The 21,202-nt window shown below is 50.4% G+C and overlaps 1 protein-coding gene across 8 annotated transcripts in view; it reads right to left on the reverse strand.

Annotated features, from left to right (window-relative positions):
• Positions 1-722: 722 nt before the first annotated feature.
• Positions 723-21,202, reverse strand: part of ILF3 (interleukin enhancer binding factor 3) — a 42,424-nt gene continuing 21,944 nt past the window's right edge. The window contains exons 2-21 of one of the 8 annotated variants that reach the window (XM_074338183.1): positions 20,108-20,208; positions 19,230-19,323; positions 18,222-18,451; positions 17,880-18,057; positions 15,696-15,843; positions 14,168-14,259; positions 13,693-13,788; positions 12,920-13,031; positions 12,399-12,496; positions 11,712-11,823; positions 11,504-11,614; positions 10,965-11,164; positions 10,437-10,604; positions 9,896-10,021; positions 9,612-9,788; positions 9,363-9,516; positions 9,163-9,216; positions 5,435-5,803; positions 4,636-4,764; positions 3,566-4,244 (exon numbers count right to left, since the gene is read on the reverse strand). In XM_074338183.1, the coding sequence (XP_074194284.1) occupies positions 4,108-4,244; positions 4,636-4,764; positions 5,435-5,803; positions 9,163-9,216; positions 9,363-9,516; positions 9,612-9,788; positions 9,896-10,021; positions 10,437-10,604; positions 10,965-11,164; positions 11,504-11,614; positions 11,712-11,823; positions 12,399-12,496; positions 12,920-13,031; positions 13,693-13,788; positions 14,168-14,259; positions 15,696-15,843; positions 17,880-18,057; positions 18,222-18,451; positions 19,230-19,232 (2,694 nt within the window). In that variant the 5' untranslated portion in view covers positions 19,233-19,323; positions 20,108-20,208 and the 3' untranslated portion in view covers positions 3,566-4,107. Of the gene's footprint in view, positions 4,245-4,635; positions 4,765-5,434; positions 5,804-7,290; positions 8,699-9,162; positions 9,217-9,362; positions 9,517-9,611; positions 9,789-9,895; positions 10,034-10,436; positions 10,605-10,964; positions 11,165-11,503; positions 11,615-11,711; positions 11,824-12,398; positions 12,497-12,919; positions 13,032-13,692; positions 13,789-14,167; positions 14,260-15,695; positions 15,844-17,879; positions 18,058-18,221; positions 18,452-19,229; positions 19,324-20,107; positions 20,209-21,202 lie in introns of those variants that run through there. The other 7 variants (XM_074338182.1, XM_019744944.2, XM_019744943.2 and 4 more) reach the window with 7 other exon arrangements.

Here is a 21,202-nt window from a genome sequence, read left to right on the forward strand (position 1 = left end):
TTTTTGCTTGTTTCCCCACAGCAGAGGGGAGGACCTGTCAGTCTGGGCACTCCCTCTTTGCTGTATCCTGTGGCAAGGAAATGCCCTTCCCTTCCCTTTCTGGGACATGCAGTTTTTACCCCTCGAGTCTGGGGGCTATTCCCTCACCAAGTCCAGAGGACTCTGCTGCCTAAGCACCTCTGAACCTCACAGCCTGGATGTTCCAGAATTCAAGCCACTTTATTGGCCTGTTGGCCTCCATTCTCACCTCTCCCACACACCTCTGCCCAACAACCTAAGGACTGTTCTGAGGCTCCATTCAGCCTGGGGTTTTCCCAGTTCAGAATCCTTCCATGACTCCCAATTACCTTAAGATGTTAGAATTCCTCTGGCTGACTTTCAAGGTCCTGCCCTGTGTGCCCCTCACTGGTACAGCCACACTTTTGCCTTTTTGCAACCAAAATGCTTCACCCACTTGACTTCAGCTCCTTTAAGTCCATTCCCACCACTTAGCTGACTTTCTGTGCATGCTGTTCCCTCTACATGGCATACCTTTCCCTCCCCCTCCCTAATATACCCCTTGTTCAGATTCAACTGTCCTGTCTCACTTGAAACACAGAAAGCCTTTCCCGACACTCCCTGCCCAGCTGGGACAGGGCCCTCTTGGTGTCCACTGCCGTAGTCCCAGCACCCTCTGCAGGACTGATACATAAGCAATGCCCAATAAATACATATTGAGTGAATGAAACAGTGAACACAGGAAGTTTCCATTTATTCTGGAATGGGTTAGAATGAGCATCCGGGTCAAGAAGGCTTGCTGCTAAGGGCAGCCAACATGGGGCTCACATTTGGAGACTGAATCCTGAGGCTGAAAGCCCAGCTGCATAGAGCCAGGCCTCAGGTGGAAAGGCCCTGGTGACTATGGAAGAATGGTCAATGGTCTGAGGGAGTGAATGCTTCTCTGCCAGGGCCGAAGGTAGCTGGGCAGCTCGGTGAAAACTTCCAGGTCAGACTGGACCTCGGCCCAGACACACCAGGGTGCCTATAACTGCTCATCTGGGGAAGTGGAAATCCTGGATCTATGCCCCATTGCTGCTCAGAGACCGCCTTTGGTCCAAGGTAGCTAATTCCCAATACCTCCCCCCAAAATCAGTCCAAATTCCTGGAAAGGCCCTGTACTTCCCCTCGGATGTCATCTCAACCCACCATGCCCATGTCCAGCTGTTCCGGTTGTGTCATCTTTCTTCTGTCCTTTCTTCCTTCCCTCCAAAGGCATCCTGGGGCCCTCGGAGGTGTTGTATCCAGTCGCGGGTCACTGACCCCCCGGCCTATCCACCGAGTACCGTAACTTGATCAACTCAGAGTAAGCATGTGAGCTGCATGGTTCCTCCTGCTCAAGCTCCTGGTGATCTCTGGTGGTGACTGAAAGATGCACAAGCACTGTCCTCCTGCAACGTGTAGGCCAAAGCAACTCTTCATCATCAGCCAGCTGTTGCCCACCACAGTCCTGGCCGAGGAGGAGTTAATGGAGAAGCAGCTCAGTGAGGCCCTCCTCCAGGATGGCTTCCTGGGCTTGAAGGGCAACAGACCCGGGAAAGCCTTGGTCAGCTCTGAATGGGTGATGCGCCAGCAGCAAGGCCTTCTCTGTGCTCGAGGCAGAAGCCATCTTCCTGAACCCAGCTCCTCGGGGTAGCATGTCCTGAAGGCTGGATACTACTATCGGCCAGCTGCATCACCGTATCAGCACCACCAGTGCTTCTCCCAGAGGCCCCCAAGCAGAGTTGGGGTGCCAAGAAATCTGGGCTCATGAGCTGTTCCCTTGGGACAGGTATTCACTGTGCTGCAAAGACACTGCTGGCTCTGTGCTGTCCATCCAGACCCGACCAGTGATCCTGGCTAATCAACCCCCAAGGCTGTGCCAACAGCCCAGGGTGGGGTGGGTGAAGCCTTCATCCAGCCTGTAGAGGGTTGAAGTGTTCCCCAAAAGGTTATGTCCAAATCCTAACTGCTGATTGTGAATGAGACCTCATTTGCAAATAGGGTCCCTGTAAGCATAATTACGGATCTTGAGATGAGCTCATCCTGAATTAGGGTGGGCCCTCATCCAACGACTGGGGTCTTTATAAGAGGAACAGTTGAGACAGTGAATCTTGTTCAGGAATTTGAATGTGGTGGTGGTCACTGCTTGGGAAACTGATGGAGAGACCTGTGTTGACAATGCAGGTAGAGTTTGAAGGCATTTGGCAGGTTTCTGAGTGACACAGGCTCTATCCACAGCCTGTATCCTCTCATCTCAAAGACAAGGTCCCAAAGATCTCACGTGGGTCTTTTCCCCCAGCCCCTAGATGTGTTTGGGAGGAGCTAGGATGGGTACCCATCCCTCAGGTCTGTCTCCTCTCCCCACTTGTGCACACACTCAAGGGATTCCAGGGCACTTCAGGCTGACCCAAACGTTCACACTGTGAGCCACCTCTGACGGGCTTCATAGGAGGTGTCCTCTCCTGACGGGCTGGACCACGTATCTGGGGCCTCCTCTGTACCAGCAGAAAGCAACTCTTCCAATATGTTCGAGTGCAGGACACCTTTCTTTCATTTCTCCAAGAAGGCAAATCCTCAACATCTGAAGGCACACTGGAGTTTCTGCTTCAGCAGAGTGATCCTGCGTCAAGAATGGTTTGTGCTTCTCCTAGGGGCCACGGTTAAACCAAGCACAGGAGGCCAAAGGGCTGTCTGGGTGGGGCTCAGGCCACAAACACTGCCTGTTCTGAGGGTGAAAAGGCAGCAAGTCGAGAGGTCCCTGCAGAGGGGGCAGTCCCAGGCCTTGCCTGCCCACAAGGCTCTTCCAAAAGAAGCCACCTCCTGGGAAGGTCCGAGTTGAGAAACGCTGCTCTGGGGAGGGCTCCCCCACCTCCGCACTGCTGACATTTCAGTGTAGAATGTTCTGCAGCATCCTTGGCTTCTACCCACTAGGTGACAAATGTCCCCAAGCACTACAAAATTGCCCAGGATTAAGAGCACTGCTCCTGGGGAATGTGCTGGAACAGGGCTGGGCCACTGCCAAGAACCCCAACTGAAATTCTGGACAGCGGCAGTACCAGAAATGAAGGCTGCGGCTGTCACAGAGCGCCATCCCACCACAGACGGTTCTGTGGCTGGGCTTTCTCCTATGTTGGGGTACTTCAGCCAGATTCAGTTGAGCTTTTTCAAATCAGGTTCCACCTGCCAAACCCACCAGGACGTTTTACCCCATGGTGACTTGAACTGCACTTACACCACACCCATTCTTAGAATGGAGAAAACAAAGCATGCTGAATTATGTGAGCAAACCCCAAACAGCAGCATGGGCCACGAGGTCGCACTGCAGAAGGCCGGGAACGGGGTGTGGCGCTTGCTGGGACACGAACTGGTTGCTGGCCCTGGCCAACTCAGAGTAAGGTGTCTACTGGCCTGGAGCTGGGCCCTGGAGCCTCTCTGGTGACCAGGGACCGTCCTGCCACCCATGCCGCACTTTCTCATGCTGGCAACAGAGTGGAGAAACCTGCCCATTGCTCTGCTGGAGGGTCAGACACCCAGGCCTACGACGGTGCAGAGTTTTCTTTCTTTTTCTTTATTTGTCTACATTCAGCTGAATTCAGATGTACTGCCTGAATGATCCAGACATACAAAAAACCCACTCTTTCCCACTGGTTTTTAAAATAAAATCTTCACTTATAAAACTGAAACACTAAAGCATTAAAATACAGAAAGCTCGTTTAACTCACTTCACAAAAGCATTAACAGATGAGGTATCCCTTCTGTAACTATTTCAAGACAAACTGAGTTAACACTAACACCAATTGTAAATAGACAGAGGGATACTGAACTGCAAGAACTCAGAAAACTCTACTCAGACAAAGTTGTAATGGCAACTAACAAACCATTGAAGACGCAGAGTCCCAAACACGGCTAAATATGGGTCACAGGACGGGTCACAAGAGTGCCCAGCTGCACCTCACAACACAGCAACGTGGACGGGGTAGGGCGAGGGGGCCCGGAGGGGCCACAGACATGTTAACTGTGATGCATAAAACTGAATCTTACAACGAGGAGGGGTAAGTGCAGAAGGTACAAATCTTCACCCTCGGGGCTTTATCTGTACTGGTAGTTCATGCTGTGGTCTGCGTTCCTGCCGTAGCCGCCTTGTGATGACTGGTAGGAGCTGGGAGGGCCGCTATAATTCTGGCCGGACCCCGGGGAGTTGTAGTTCGACTGTGACGAGTAGCCTCCTAAGGGAGAGAGGGAATGCGATCAGCCCAGCAGAGGCGGCGGCAGCAGCAGCAGCGGGAGCTGTGACTGGGGCCGCCTGGGTACAGACTGGGCCTACCGCCCCGCACCAGGCTGTGTGACTCTCAGTATTGTCAGCATTTTTTCATGTAGGTGTTAACATTTACGAGTAAGGCAATTTCTGGCCTCTGAAAAGCCAAGAAGCTGGAAGTACGCCTAAGTCCATGCTCACACAAGGCCCCAAGTGCCCGCATCTTCTACTTCGTTCTCTCCCCACGCAGAAGCCAAGAGGCAGCTGCCACTGCAGCCTTGCCCACGCTGCCACACCCCTCCTCATAGCCTGTGTGTGGCCCAGGGCCCCCCATGCTGTGCCACCTGCAGCTCCAGGCCCACCTTGTTTGCCTTGGTAGGAGGAGCTGCCCCCAGAACCTCCTCCGTAGCCCCCATGTGACCCTGGGTTGTAGGATGACCCGCCTGAGCCGTAGCTGTTCCCACCGCTGCGGCCTCCGCTACCACTGTAGTCTGGGGGAGAGAAGACAGCGTGGTTAAGGGGCCTTGCACTGCAGCCCTGGACGTGGCAGGCCCTTGGCCAAGACATTGGCATAGGCAAACTTCCCTGTCCTAACTGCTTACATTTGGCATGTCAGTCCCTCCATGAAGTGCTGGGGGTTGGCTGGGGCCCTGCAAGGTTACCACGCCCTGGGCGGGTCTGATCACACTCAGAAGCCCAGTTCCGAACCACCTTCCCACCTGCTCCTCCAACTCGAGCAGTTCAGGAACCGGGCAGCCAGCCCAAGTCCTGGCCGCTGCTGCTGCTGCCCGCTGTCCCATCATGAGCCACCAAACATCTACGCTTCCCTAGCTGGGCCACCAGCACAGTAGCCCACCGGGTCTGCACAGGAGGGAGGGAGAGGTGGAGCGAAGTTAATTCAAGCTCTTGCAGGAGCTACTCGGACCCCAGTCTCCAGAGTTCACCTCGCAGCGGCTGCCCAGACTGACTCCAGCCTCTAGAACCAGCCTCAGCTCACAGCCGCCGGGGCTTTGGCCGGGGCTCTGCTAGACCCGCCTTCAGAGAAGGCGACAGAAGGGAACAGCCAGGTGCTAGGCCAGGGGTACTCTGCCAAGTCCCTTTTAGTCTCTCAGCCAGAGGCGGGGCAGTGCTGCACTTCTGGGGGACTGGACACCAACTCACTGAATTTGCTCTCGTAGCTGTAGTCAGAGCTGCCGCCACCCCCGGGGGAGCTGTAGGAGTTGGAGTAGGAGGAGTAGTTGCCTTGGCCGTGACTATAGCCTTTCTGCTTGCCCTGCGGGGGGCCGTAGTTGCTGTACTGGCTCTGGTTGTACGACTGCTGCTGGCCTGGGTGGGACTGGTAGCCGGAGCCATAGGAGGGCTTCTGCTGGCCGCCATGCGGCTGCTTCTTCCCAGCATGTTTCGGGGGCACTGGGGAGTTGTAGTTGTCGCCTTGGTAATACGAGCCGTAGCCGGAGGAGCCACCACCGCCCCCGCCGCCGCCGCCACCACCGGCATTCCCAGAATGCCCTCCATTGCTGTAGAACTGACCTAAACAGGAAGGCAGCAGGTCAGGTGGAGGCTCGGGGAGACGGGGAACGTAGAGGAGGGAAGGTCGCAGCTGTGGGCCCTGAAGGCTGACCCACTAGCCCACTGCCCAGGCGGGGGCAAAGTAAGAGGCAGGAGAGAGGAACATCGGCTCCGGTCCCTAAAGCAGCCTGGTCTGGGCTGGCCCAGCCTTCAGCTCCACTCACCCGTCAGCTGATGACAACAATGGATCTTTGCCAAGCAGCAGCACGAGAGCAACTTTTGCAGCAGATGTCAATGTTACAATGAGATGGGCTCCGAGTGCAGGATGACATTCACGACTAGCTGACCTCTACCCAGATGTCCCCAACGGTGACAGGAAAAGCAAAGCCCCGGAGAAGCAGCTAGCCCTCCCCCGCTGTGCTGGGAAGAGGATTAGTCACAGGCCTGGGTGACCCCACGAAATGCTCTTTAATGAGGCCCCCAAACCTGGTTTCATTCCTGGAAGACCAACTGGTCTGATCTGGTTCTTGGAGAACCTGGAGTAGAGACTTAGCCACATGACCTGGGGCTTCTCCCTGGTGGGACTTGTGCAAACATGTCTTAAGGAGCAATTCAATAGCCTTGTGGGAAAAGGAGACTGACTAAGGCTGGGATCAGGAGATCCAGGTGGGCACTCAGGCTATAGCCTCAGGGCCCCCCAAAGGGCCCCTCCTTGTTCCCAGCACAGCTGCTGGGCGCGGGCAGGAATGAGAGCAGGACTGACAAGCGTGCAGCAAGGCCGCCACATTCTCAGGCCCTGGAGCCGAGAATGTCACGGAGAGCGCCCCTCCCCCCTCTGGTCATTCGTTAAGGCCCCCAGAACACACGTTCATCAAGCTACAGCCCCCACCAGACACTCAGGTGGACCTGTGGGGGACAGGTCAGCTAAGGTGAGGGGGGAGGGGGAACAAGGGTTGTGTGGGTGGCCATCCAGCCTCGGCAGTGGAGCTCCTGGGCTTCCAGAGCAGGTAGGCACGGGCATATCTTTGCTGGCTGTAGCTCTGCCTCTTTCCACAGAAGGCCAGGGCTGGTGCCTGGTCAGCCAGGCTATGGCCAGTGTGGGTGGGAGGGGGAGGGGATGCGCCCACACAGCCTGTCCCTTCTTCCTCCCTCCCCATGTTTAGCACCAAGGGTCCCCTGCCTCTTGGGTGGAGTGAATTTGGGAGTCCTCACAAGCCTTCCACCCACTGAAGATGTGCGCCCCACAACAACGTGCCTTGGGTTGTTTGAACAATAATTTGGATAAAACTGATCTCCGCCATAGGTTAATGTCTTCAGGCGGGCTGCCTCCCCTCTCCCTCCCCCGCCCCCGGCCCCATCACAAAACCAAGAAGGACGTGCCCCGCAATGCAAGAGAGCACACATGCGAGGAGCCAGAGAACAGGAGGTCCTCTTTGGGTCCCCTCTTAGAGCTCTGCCGCATCAGCGGCCCTTCCTCAAACACGGGAATGAATGAAGACGCCGAGTAGTGAGGGCTTGTTACTTTAACATGTATTGATTAAAAAAAAATAAAGGGATGGGGAAGTTTTCAATGTCATTCAGGATAACTATTTCCTGGTATAAAAAGACATTATACTCAAACAATAACTTTCTAAAAAAAAAAAAAAAAAAAAAAAATACATCATGCAATCAAAGTTTTAAAAAGTTTCACTGAATGTTTCAAACCTCTGGGAACACATTATGCAGTAACCGTTTTGACCAGTTTTTGCCTGAATAAACGCAAAATCTTGCAAGTCAACGCAGAGGCAGACTTTGCTGCAAAAAAATCTGCTGATGAGAGCCAAAACCAGGCTTGTTTCCAGGGACTCCCACCAGGACACAGGGGCCTAAATAAAGAGCCCAATCACTGTGTGTGTCTCTGCACACAGGGAGAAGTCACAAATGCAAATCTGCACCCTAAGGTGAGAGGGCGGAAGCTTCCCGGGCTTCTGGAATCTGCCACAGCTGCACGCCCCGGCAACAGGCCCTGCGGAGGCCAGTTCTTCACTGGAGAATTGAGCTACATACTAGGCTCTTTCTGCTTGCTTTGGAAGTCCCATAAAAAGATTAACAACAGAAATTCTAGAATCCCATGCATTTAGAACTGTGATTAGACTTGCAAAATTCTGCGTTATCGCTCCCTTAAAGCCTGTCTGTTTCTTGCACTAAATGATGGAAGCACAGTTTTGATACCTTTGAGAGTTCACTTCTAGCTAAACCAGCCATAGACTATCGCCTCCCCAAACAAACCCACCAGAGCATTTACAAGAGGCGGGAGAGGTAACTTAGCACAAGATACAATTCCCAAATGTTCCCAACGTTTTACATGCTTATTAAAAAAAAAAAAAAAAAAAGTCGGTTGCTCTGGATACAGATGTGGTGAAATTGTTTTCATCACTGTCAAAGGCATCAACCAGATTTGGGAATTTGTTAAAAGGTTAAAAATTCATACAAAACCTGCTGTAAATTAAGACAAAGGTAGATTAAAATGTATCATTATGTCTCTTAAATAAAGTAATGCTTTCCATAAAAAGCAAAGGTGGGCTTTTGCCTTGATGCTGACCAACGCTGGCTCTAGAATTCTGTGCAATTCTGCACAAAAAAATGCACTCTGAAAATTGCTTTCCACTTATTGTGAACTTCAATATGACCAAGTTCAAAGGCAAATCACGATAAAAACTGCCATTGTCTTAAATTCTGCAGGCTAAGAGTTTCAGACAAGCTGCGGTGACAAGCCACGGTTGAGAAACCCAGTGAAGCACAGGGGCACAGCACGGACACTTTGGGTTTTGGAGTTCGAGAAAATTGGAGTAAAAAGTTGATTTTGTGTGCAATACTTTTAGATGCTCTAGGAAGACCCAAAATCATGATAGCCGTAGCAGTCTGTGAAAAAGTCACCTACAAAAGGGGGAGACAGAGCAGAGAAAAAAAATTAGAATTCTTTTGAAAAATGGCACAGAGCGCCACATTTGAAATTCATGTTTTAGATTTCTCTGCTCCTGTAACCCCCCAGTGAAGGCTCCTTCTCAAGACAAGAGCTGTGCACTGTCAGGAAAAGCATATTCACAGAACTGGTGCTTCGTTCGCATGGCTTAAAGCAGAGAAATTTAAAATTTTGACTTTAAAGAAATTTTCAAGTCACACGTGTGTGTTAACATCTACAGAGTAAATCACACTTTTGCAGGATGGGGGGTGAGGGTGGGGGAGGGGGCTTTGAGGACCACTTGACCTAATCACTAAGAACGTGTGGACCACTCTGAAGTCTCAGGGAGGCTGTTGGTGGGCCACCCTGCTCTAACTCAGGCACAGGAGCTAAACTGCAGCTTCTTCCCAAGCTCAGACAAAGAGAAACACACACTTACTGTAGCCAGCTGTTGCTGAGTTGCCTCCGTACCCGTAGCTGCCATACCCAGCGCCTGGAAGGAAATAGAGAGTTACCAGGGCTGGAGACAGGTCTCCCCTGTGCCTGCCTCTCCCAGCATCTCAGCTTGACCCCAGGGGACTCACACCCCCCAGGGACCAAGCCTGGCCCACGGGAACAGGACAGGACAAGGGTCCTCACCAGCATTCATGTAGCCTCCATGGTTGGCACCACCAAATCCTCTCCCTCTCCCTCGACCACGGATGTTCCCTCCTCTTCCCCGCCCTCGAAGGTTTGGGGGCGGGGGCACTTCGTTGTGCATGGGGCCTCCCATGCCAAAGCCAGGGTTATGGGGCTGGACAGGAGAGAACAGACAAGTTACATTCGCCTCATGCTAAAATAACCAGAGAATTTGTGCTGAGGCCAGAGATCGCAAGGGCAACCAGTTACCTTAGCAGCAAATTTCGGTCCACCTCTGACAGGCACGGGCGCTCTCTTCTTTTTATTGGCTTCGAGGGCGAGAGGGGCGTCAGGGAACAGCTTTTCTAGTGCCGCAAGGGCAGCGTACGCTTTTGCCACCTTTTTGTTTGAGCCAGCACCTTGAAACTTCTGTCCATCCACCTCGACCTGGGGAGAACGGACACATGTCCAGAGTGATTCAACGCCTCCCTAAATGTCAGGGGAGTTCTCCAAAGACCACAGGCCTTCAGGGGAATGGCCCCAGGGCCACTCACCTCCATGACAAAGCGCTTGTCATGGCTGCCACCGGTCTCTGAGATGAGCTCGTACTTGAGGCCACGCCTCTTCTCATTAAGCTCCATGACAGGGTTCTTGCCATGCTTGGTCAGGATCGGCCCCTGCTGTTTTACGTTCTCAGGGGAAACAGAAAAGAAAACCAACACACTCAGCTAAGGGCTGTCCAGCAAGTGAAGGACAGCCATACCCACGTCCTGGCCGAAGCCCTCTGCTCCATGTATCCTGCTGTTCTTTGCCACCCTCACCTCCCAGCAATGCGATCACCTCCCCCCGACTCTCTCTCTCTGGGGAATGGTCTGTCCTCGACCAAGTGCCACCCCAGTGCAGATGTGAGTGCTGGGTCAACATCGGCAAAGCCCTCTTGAGTTGTGGCTCAAAGGCTCACAAGCTCTAAGTTCCCAGACTGGAAGGTGACTCCTTTCAGGGGAAATGAAAAGGACCAGTAACCATCCAGGCTCACAGGACATGGCTGCCTGCTCCATCCTGTCAGGCACTCCGCGGAGCCCACCATGGGCTCACCTCGGCAGTGGGATCTGAAGTGAAGGCAGCGCTGGGGGTCGAGGCGGCTTCTACCACAGGCGGAGGGGCCACTACAGCTGGCTTGGCTTCAGTCTCCTCAGCCGAGTCCTCCCCTTTACTGGAGTCCCTGCCTTCGGCACCCGTAGGCAAGCCCATATCCTGTAACACCTGGGAAGGAGACCCACGGGGACGCCAGTGAGGGAGGGCTCAGCACTGGGGCACCCCAAATCAGAACCTCCTCGGGTGGCATCCAACAATATGGAGGCAGTTTTTTCCTTTAGCTCCTCACATGCCCAGCTATGTGTGGACACCTTCTGCCCATCAGCCATGACAAAGGCATGCCTGCCACATGTGACGTGGCAAACACTCGAAAACCTACCCATTTCAGCGTTCACATGCACACCCTCACGATGCCTTCCCCAAGGGCTTAAATAGGGGACAATGGCTCTGAAGGAGCGCCCGAAGAAGAAAATGCTTTTGCTGTCCGGGGGACAAGGACAGGCTGCACAAGATGGCCGCCCACCCTACCTTAACAGCAACGTGCAGCTTGGCAGTCTTTTTGGATGGTCCAGAGGCCTCGAATGAGCTGCCATCGACCTCCACAGACATAGTGAAGATGGGGGCGTGGACCGGGCCGGCCTGGGAAACCAGTTTATACTGCAGCCCCGGCTTCAGCTGGTTCAGCCTCATCAGGGCGTTCATGGCCTGCGGAGGCTCTGCCTTCTCCTCTAGAGAGAGACCAACATCACTCTGCAACATCAGTCAAGCCGGAACCGTGGCAGGGCACTGGCTGCTGACACCTCTTCGTGGGACAAGCGGACTAGGCGGCCACATCCGCCAAGGCCTCCCTGTGCTGTTCCCAGCACGCGCCACCCAAGGGGTTGCCAGCTGGGGCACATCCACCCCACTGGTGTTTCATACTCGGGTTGTACTTAATAGTTTAAAAAATGACTTAAATATGCCCCCCAAAAGTAAGGTTTTAAAAAGCAGGCATCTCCCCACTTTGGGGTGAACCTTAACTGGAAGCAGATAGAGAGTAAAGAAGACCCAAGAACGAACGCCTATACCTTTCTTCTGAATCTTCTTCTTCTTTTTGCTCGGAGATTTTTCCTCCCCATCCTCCTCCATTGGGCGTTTCATGGGCGTAATGGCATAGGTGGTACTGGGGGGGATTTGAACTGAAAGAAGAGATGAGGACAGAAGCGACTGAGTCCAGTCTGGCACTCTGCGGAGAGTCTATGAGGCCGCCCAGCCAGGCCCCCTCGGCACGCTTACCCGTATAGTCCACTGGGTTTTCATTCTTTGGTTTCTTGGGCATCTTAGAAGGCAGAGGGTCCATACCCAGAACTTTATGCAGCTGGCCAAACGCAGCGAGTCGGAGAGCATGCTGGAAAAGGGGAAGAGGAACAGGAACCTGACTCAGCCACCCTGCACTCCTGGCCAACGTGTGTGCGCTTGCTAATGCCTTCTGCAAGGGGCAGGAGCTGAGGGGTTTGCTAACAGTCTCCCCTACAACAGCAAGGGGTCCCCCAACAGCCAGGGGAGGGCCTGACTACCAGGGCCCAGCCTTGCTGTGGGGGAAGGCCAGCCTGTGACCACCCGCCTGGAGAGGAATACAGGAGACCCCAACCTGGGGACTGGTTGCCACACGGAGCCACGTGGGGGGCCTGCAAGGGAAGGACCCCTGGAGCAGTCCACACAGCAAATACATCTCCCCGCTGAACTCGGTGTCTGAAAACAGCACTCGAGCAGGCTGAGGGGCAGGCGACAACCACGCGTGGCGCCAGGGGAAAGAAGCAGCCCAGATTGGGGCGCCCTGTATCAGGCATGATCCTTTTGCCTTCAATCCCCAACCTGAGCCTGTGAGTCCAGTGGTGACCCTGAGAATACCCAGTAATGGAACTAGAAGCCAGTGATTACAGACTGGGTAAGGGCTCACGGTGGCAATGGTGATGACTATACCTGCGCACTCTGTGTGATATCTTCCCGTTGCTGTCTGTCTAGATGCCCAATAGCATCAGTGGCTTCTTTTTCACAAGGGTCATAAATGCCAGAACCATCTGAAGGCAGGAAACAAGGAAGATATGCAGAGGATTATCTTTTAGCATCTCGGAAGAGTTGTGCTGGCTGAGGGAACCAGATGCGTTACCCCCCACGCCCCATCCACACCCAGCTCTGGAAAACACGCCGAGCTCGGTGACCCACTCAGCATCCAGCCCATGAGAGAAATAATCCACATGTGTCTCAGAGCAAGGAGCTCACGTGGGAGTGGGTCACCACTGTCCCGGATCCGCCCTGAGTCACAGCTGCGGAGCCGGCACAGGGCTGGATATGATGGTGCAAGAGGGTAGTCACATGCTTCAGCCCTAGGGGGACACGGTGCTGCTGCTGCCCTAACCCAGTCAGAGGGACCCGCCAGGAAGTGGCCTCGGGGCCTTGATCCCTGTCCTTTCCCTGCAACTTGCAAAGCACAAGGCCCCAACCTGGCATCACGATGCCTGACGCCAAGCATTCCAGCACTCTCCGCAGGGCCTCGCCAGCACCCATGGGTCTGTTGGCTGTGCCGATGGACTTCTCACAGAGAAGCTCGAGGGGCTGAAAGGTAAGAGGGACAGTTAGCCAGTGTCCAGGAGGGGGCCAGCTGATGCTGAGGAGCTGTCACCGTGTGGTGTGTGGAGACGGGCTGGCACAGGGACTCGTAGCCGTCCAAGTTCACAAGTCAGGGCTAAGCCAAAGATAGGACACCCAGAGCCAGGCTCAGCAGATTTTTTTTTTTTTTTTGACATTTCTTAAAAGAAGCACATGTTCCATCCTTTAGGTTGCGTAGGCCAGGAGGCCAAGTTGAGGCTATTGTGTAGGTACTTGTATTTGAAAATAAAAAAATCATTCTTAACTGTGGGCTGTATAGGAAAATAGGCCAATGGCTTGAATTGGCATGTAGGCCCATGTGCTGACCTCTGAACAAGAACGGCTACAAAGGCTTGGTGATGGAGTGAAGCATGTCATGGTACGTGTGCCCTGGCCAGTCACCTCCCTAGGTTGAGCTGTGCACTTGCCATGAGGGTTCCTGGTCTCACTGTCACCTCCCACCCAGGATGTGGCATACAGTAGTTGCTCAACAAGCAGCTATGATGGGGACACATCAGCCACACCCCCAAAGAGCCACTCCAGCCATTACCATAAGGTATTCCTGGACTATGGGAGAAGGTCTCTGCCCACGTGACCCCCAGGGGGCCATAGCTACAAAGCGCCTTACCCATCCTCTGAGAGGTCCCCAGGTGGGCACACGGGTGCACAAGTCTCTCAGGACCCGGATGACAATGACACATGACTTCAGCCCGTTGGCTCTGGCCTAGAAGAACAAAGCACAGGCTCTTTATACCAAGACACTTCCCGGAACACAAGGCAAACGTGAACAACACAAGTCTCAGGGCGCTACTTTGTCCAGGGTAGAAGGGTGAATATTCACAACCATCAAATGTGTGGTCGCCAGTCATGTGGACGAGAATAATGGCACTCTTGGCACAAAGCAGCAGCAGCCCATCTACTCAGTCACAAGCCTCCTTGGGGGTGTCAAATTGTTATGTGCGCTGTGTTAGCAACTGCACACCTGCAGGTGCTAAGTTCAGCACGGCGCTCTTCAATGTTACCAAAAGTTTATGGTGCAAGTTAGCCAAGTTAAAACTTAGGAATTCTCTACCGAAAGACAAATAGAAGAACAAAATGCAAACCTGGAACCACTTGGCGTGTCGGAGAGACGCCAAGGCAGCAAGGCATTTCTGCCTGTCCAGGACGTCCGGGGGGTCGTTGACTGATAGCGTTTCTATTCATGGATGGAATAAGAAGACAAGGCACAGTTTGACCAAGGGGTTTCTGTCAGGTGGAAAGGGGATGTGGCAGCTTCCTAAAGGGCAGCAGAGGCTCCCAGAATCTCAAGTCATCTCCACCCTGGACCAGGGAAGGAGAAGCCAGAGTATGTTAACTCTGCCCAGAGAGGAAATCTTAAAAATCGGAGGCCCCTCAAAAAAAAACAAAAACAAAAAACAAAGCAAAACAAAAAAAACAAAAACAAAAAAAACCCAAAAGAAAAAGAAAAAAGAAAACACAAGTGGGAAGTTACTCTACAAGGAATAATCCCATAGGGAATGGGACACAGATAGGTGGATCCTATCTTCCAACAGACTGTTACCTTGCTTCCTTCCCATGATCTCCCAATAAATTAGCTATGCTAAAAATTTCAATGGGGAGGGGGGACCCCACACACACACATACACAACACACACACAAAAAACCCACAAAAAAAGGTGGGGGGAGTGGAAATGAACTCCCTCTGTGCTTCCCACAACAGCCATCCCAAGGCATCTGCAGCAAAGGGGACCACCTCTGCCCACCAGGCGGGACTGCCCTAGCCCCAGCCCTTGACAGAGAGAGTCCTGTTGGTCAAAGGTCCAGCGTCCCTAAATTGATAAACTAGTAGGGCTTTGGTAGTTGAAATCAGATATCAGAACCAAGGTAATCAAAGAACAGCAACAGGAGTGCCAAGTGTGAGCCTCTGCTGCAGCAAAACCAAAGTGTTTGTCCCTTCTGCCGGCTGTGTATCAGGGATTTGGACAAGGCCTGTTTCCTTTATTTTGTGGTGTGAGATTTGTGATTAATAAACATCCACACAGAAGAGACGCATGAGGGGCTCTGGGTGGACTTGAAGTTGTGAAAGAATTATTAGCACCTGAGGTTTTGTTTTGAAAAAAATCACACAACTGTTTAAAACTTTATCCAAAACTCTGTATCTTTGTGTTTCAATCACTGCACTGATAAAAGCAGCCAATGGAAGGAAAACAAACGAAGAGGCCCTCAGTTCTGCGGCACCACAAGCTGTTAGCACAACTCCAACATGATGTTCATGCAGAAAGCATCTGGTTTTCTTCCGTATTTTAAAAATTGTAACATCACCCGAGACACGCCTTTCCAAGGCCAGAGAATGGCTCAACAGAAAACCCAGGTATAACACTGATGACAGATTCAAAGATTAAGATAAACCAAAATGGTGCAATCATCTGAAAAGTGCTACTCACTTTTAGTGCAACGGTTTGGTCAAACTCCCCAGTACCAAAACCGAATGGGAGATATGATCTCAGAGTAAAGGTGGGCAAAACTACACCGATATCCTTTTAGCAACGCAGTCTAAAACTGAATAGCACATTTGAACAGTGAGGGAACACCACGTTTCCCAAGTCCTGCTGGCCTTCTCAGCCTCCCTACCTCCAGCTAATACTTTCTCCATTTCTTCTCTCACAACAGGAGATGTCAGGTGGATGGTCAAGGACAATGGAGGTTCTTTTGTGTTTTTTATCACAATCGCAGCGTCATCAGCAGATTGGAGTATTTCGTATTTGTCTTCTGTAACGGCCTAAAAAAGAAAAGGCAACTTTCAAAACACTTTCTCCTCAAGGGAATCAACACTTCTATTTAGCCCTGCTTGTTACTGCAGTAGACAGGCCAACTTCTTGGGGCATGACAGATAGCAGTCCCTTCATCCAGGGGGTCAGGACCTCCCTCTTGATGGCTATGTCTTGGCCATTTTCTGGGTATTTCGTAAAGAGAGAAGTGATTTTCACAGGGAGCTTCATAATGCAACAAGTAAAAGTTTAAGTTCTGTGAGGAGACAAGAGTATGAATCCTCATTTTGTCATGTGCTGGTTGCATAACTGGACAAAGCATTAATCTCATTAAGACTGGCTTCTAATTTGTAAAATAGACTTAATGACATAACCTACACCACAACGCTGCAGGAGGCTTCAAGCAGGCCCTACATGGAAAGCAGTGCCCAGCACAGAATGGGCATCCAGCCACCGCTATTTCCACACCTGGAGGAGTTGTGTGGAGTAAAAATGGTGTGAAGTAGTTTGTATCACATGTTGCATATTAAAGTATGTACTTGCTGCAAATGAATGTGTCTACAAGGATGGTTACAACAGTCTGACTTCTGCTTTCTTCTTTGTACCACTTATATACCTTGATGAAGAAAATTCAAGCTTTTATGGTTTTTTAAAAAGGTAAACATAAAGTATGACGTTGTGGGGAGGACAACCGCACTTTGAAAAATCTAAACTGGGGTTTCTCTCCCTCAGCAGTACTGGCCTTCGGGCCGGAATATTCTAGGGCGTGGGGCTGTCCTGTGTATTGTAGGATGATGAGCAGTATCTCCAGCTTCCACCCAACTGATGCCATTAGCACCCCTACTCGTCATACTGTGACAACAAAAACTGTCCCCAGAATCTGCCATAGGTCCCCTGGGGGACAAAACTGCCATAAAGAAACACTAACTTAAATCAACAAAAATACACTTGATTTATATCTTTCTCTAAAGAACCAACTCTTTATAAAAAATTGTCCTTCGTTTAGAAACACACCAACTTAATTTTCTTCAATTAGTATGCTTTTTATAGACGAGGATAAAATTAAGTTAAAAATTACTTAGTACTAAAACAGGAAAGCTTAGGGATTCATCTTAAATACCTCCCCAAAAGTATCTACTATATTGCATTAGTTCCACATTTCAATTCTGACCTTTGTCCTGAAACCTAAATTGTTAGTCACATGCGACAGAATGCATGCTTACATAAAAAAGTGAATAGTGTTCCTAAGGAATGAGATTTTTTTGTTTTTCCTTTCTTCTTTTACTTATCCTGTCATTAAATCCAGAGTGACTGTGTCCCCAAGAGGCAGTATGTGGCCGTGATGAAGCCCAGAACTCACCAACTGGGGATGCTGGGGTCAGTTACTCAGCATTCCTGCACCTTAGTTATATCTTCTCAAATACTTAGACGATAAAGCCCTAAGAGGAGCGTTGTGAAGATGAAATGATACTTGTGAAGAGCACGCCTGGCCTAGGATGGGGTGCAGTAAATGCTCAAGAAATGTCATAGGCTATTCTTTCTGCAATACTTTTGTAATGAAACAAACTGGTATTTTGCTGTTGTGTTTAAGGAGGGCGTGGCTCACAGTGACCCACGCTGGGATCGAACTGGCAACCTTGATGCTTTCAGCAGCACGCTCTAACCAACTGAGCTAACCGGCCACTCCTTAAAATGGTTTTAGAAAGTTTTTGTTTATGGCCAGGTTTGGATCGGGGAGGAAGAGCTAACCATTGTACAATCTATTCCTCTACTCAATGGTGTCTGGATGTGAAGCTCACGCCCAGGGAGGTCCTAGAACCGCGCTCTGGCAGCCGGGGGCCATCGCAGTCTGCCAGCCGCTGTCCACAGAACCTTGGTGGCTCTGGGGCATCCTGCCTGTTACCCATCCTGAAGGCGTGCGAGTTAACAGGTGCGAGGGTGGGTTTGGAGAGTGCCTCGTAGCGCACGGCACACTTGGGCATCGCCTCCTCTGCCCCCATCCCCACTAAGCAACATCCAGCCCCACCCAGTGGAGGCCGTCACTCACAGTGAGCTGGATGGCCAGGTTGTCAGCCACTTTGTCCAAGAGGGCGGTCGTGGGCTTCTCCTTGCATAGCAGCACCAACTCCAGGTCCAAGTCTCCCTTGAGCAGCAGGCCCTTCGCCACAAGGCCAACACGCATCACACCCCGCAGGGTTCTGGTCATATGCTCTGGCTTCTGCTCCCTGAGGGACAGATCAATGCATGGTGAGGGATTCAGTCTAGCCAGAACCCAGAGGACCCAGAGAGGCTGGAGTTTCTTTAGAAAAGAAGATGCTCACCTTTACACTGGCCAGTCTCCCTAGGGGGAAAAAAGAAAAAAAAGAAACCCATAAAACTTCAAACTTACCCTGCCCCTTCTTTGGTCTCGTCCTCCGGGGGCATGTCCAAGTTCTCAGACTCAGCGTGCTCGCTACTGCCTTTCTCCTGCTCATCGATCCAGTCGGACACAGCTTTGAGAGCCCGCTCTGTGTGGGACACCATGTTCTGGACTGCCTCCAGCTCCTCTTGGGTTGGATACACGGAAGAATGCTTTGCCATCACATGGCGATCATCATTCACAAAAATTCGCAATGGACGCTGAAAATGTGGAAACTCAGTAAAAAACAATGCAAAGAGACAAAGCAACCCACCACTTATCTTTTAAGCTGCACAACTCATAACTATGCTTTATCATTCGTGTGAAAATAAGATTACAGTAGTCCCCCCTTATCCGCGGGAATACATTCCAAGACCCCTGGTGGATGCCTGAAACTTCAGGTAGTACTGAACCCTATATATACTATGTTGTGTTTTTGTCCTGTGTGTATAAAGCTCTGATAGTTTTTTATAAGTCACGCACAGTACGAGATTAACAATAAATAATAAGATTATAACAATATGCTATAAGTTATGTAAATGTGATATTTCTCTCTCTCAAAATATCTCATTGTACTGTACTCACCCTTCCTCGTCTTCTTGTGATGTGATGATGACACAATGCCTACGTGATGAGATGAAGTGAGGTGAATTTGAATTGTTTATTCCTGGAATTTTCCGTATAATAATTTTGGACTGCGGTTGACAACAGGTAACTGAAACCGCGGAGAGCAAAGCCGCAGATAAGAGGGGACTACTGTATATGAACACGAATGAAGGTCAGAAAAGTACACCAAATATAACAGTGTCCTTTCTTTCTCTAGGCAGTGGGGAAAGGGGGTAATTATACATTTCTATGGTAATTTAATTGTTACACTATGCAGTATAATTTAAAAAGTCTAATGAAAAATGACAGAATCAAACGTTTTGAGGCAATACTACAAATACTTGTACACAAACGAAGAAATAGCATCTATGATTTAAAAAACAACTTTCTTACCATTTTTATTTCTTCGGTAGTGTCTGGAAATCAAATTTTGCTTATCTTTTCAAATTATGACAGATTTCCTTGGTGTTATCAATACTTCGGCTATCTATAAGATCAGAAAACCTTTTTAGTTTCAAGTATTTCATAGATGGATGAATTTTAGCAGCCAGACAGCGGTGCTGCCTCATGAAGGAGCCCTGTTAGCACAGCAGGACACATCTTTGTTTCCAAGTAACCACCACTAAGCCAAGGTATAAACAACCAATTATAAAACTGCCTAAAAATGAAAACTGGTTTCTGGAAACCAAGTCTCACTTCAGGCCCACAACACTCAAATGATTTTTACTTTTTCTGTCTTTCAACATTTCTTATATAAAGTATGCCAATTCTTACAAATACAAAAACAAAAATATTAACAAGCCTCCAGAAAAATGGTACAGGTAGAAATGTTCAGCAAAATCTTGTGGTATTTGGAGAAGGAAGGAGCTCTGGTCCTTGAGGATAATGAAGACACAATAAGGAAAGCAGGAGACACAGGGCCCCAAAGGCCTCTACAACCTGGAAAGGCCAAGAACCTTCTGAAACATCAGGTGGATGTGACCACTAAACCACATGGACACACCTGTGGGTTCAGCTTTGCAGAAGCCGAGACAACTGAAATGCACAATAGAAGTCTTCAAGACAAACGCAATTATAACTATAATTTTGGACTCTTTAAATAGCATGCTGACTACAACCTACTCAATTCCCACTCTGTGCAAATAGTCTGGTCCACAATGAAATCTTCCAAATAAGAACAAAAAAACCCATCATCATGACATGCAAAAGATGAATGCACCCATCGCATGCCAACCACCTAGCAGCCAGCTCCTTCAATCTAAGCCAGTTACCAGCCAGGGCAGCAGGCTCATCCTGGAAAGGCAGCCACTTCTAGGACAAACATCGATGTGATTGGCCAAAACAAGAATTTCCCACAATTCTTCAGGATGACCTAGCAATCAAAATAAAAAATTTAAAGGTTCCAAAGTAGAACTTAAAAATTTAAGAATGGAATTGAAGGTGATGCCCCTGCAGAGCCAGACAAGACGAAGGGATCAAAGGCTTCAGGGATCAAAGGCTTCGTGGTAGGGGAGGGAGAAGGAAGGGGAGAGGGGAGTGGAGGACCAGTCCCTGGGCTCAGCTGCTGGCTGTGCGTGGGCTCTTGGTGAGCCACTTGGTTGTCACCAAGTGGGAGCTTCCACACACACCTGGGTCTGAAACCCTGCTTGCCCAGTCGCAGTACCCATGTGGCCTTAAAGCTTCCTTGGAGCTTCTTTCTATACCTGCAACGCGAAGCAGCAGCCGCTATTCCTCTGCAGGAGACTGAAAAGTGAATGAGTCAACCTATGCAACGCATGAAGCGCAGATCCCACAGTCCGATCTACACCAACAGGCTGCTGCGGGAGCTAGTGGTGAGTGATGCACATGCAAAAGCGCTTTCTGTGGTCAGGAATCATCACAGTTCAGTCAGGAACAAATGATACTGTGGTTGTGTTCGCAAAGAACATCTTTACCTTAGATGCATATTTAAAATAATTTTATGGCTAAAAGCACATTCCTACTATTTGCTCTTAAATACTCCAGTGAGGCAGGAAGTGGAGAGGGATGAAACAAGACTACACAATATTGATAGCTGCTGAAGCTGGGGGATGGGTATATTGGGATTCATTTGCATGTATTTGACAATTTCCATAAATTTTTTTTCTAATGCACAGTAAACTTAAGCACTCTTACAAACTGCAACCATGGCAGGTAATCTAAAAATCAAACCAAAGCTCAGAAAACCAATTCTAAACCAACAAGAAGCAGGCCTCCAGGAATCATAGCCTAATGGCGAGAACCCATGTTAAACAGCCACCAGTTCTGGCCATATCTACACTGGAACCTCATCAATCTGATAACAAAAGCTGATGTTTAAAGACGTAATTATTTATTCAACACGTACT

This window comes from Rhinolophus sinicus, linkage group LG07 (genome assembly GCF_036562045.2).
Source record: "Rhinolophus sinicus isolate RSC01 linkage group LG07, ASM3656204v1, whole genome shotgun sequence".
Taxonomy (NCBI): domain Eukaryota; kingdom Metazoa; phylum Chordata; class Mammalia; order Chiroptera; family Rhinolophidae; genus Rhinolophus; species Rhinolophus sinicus.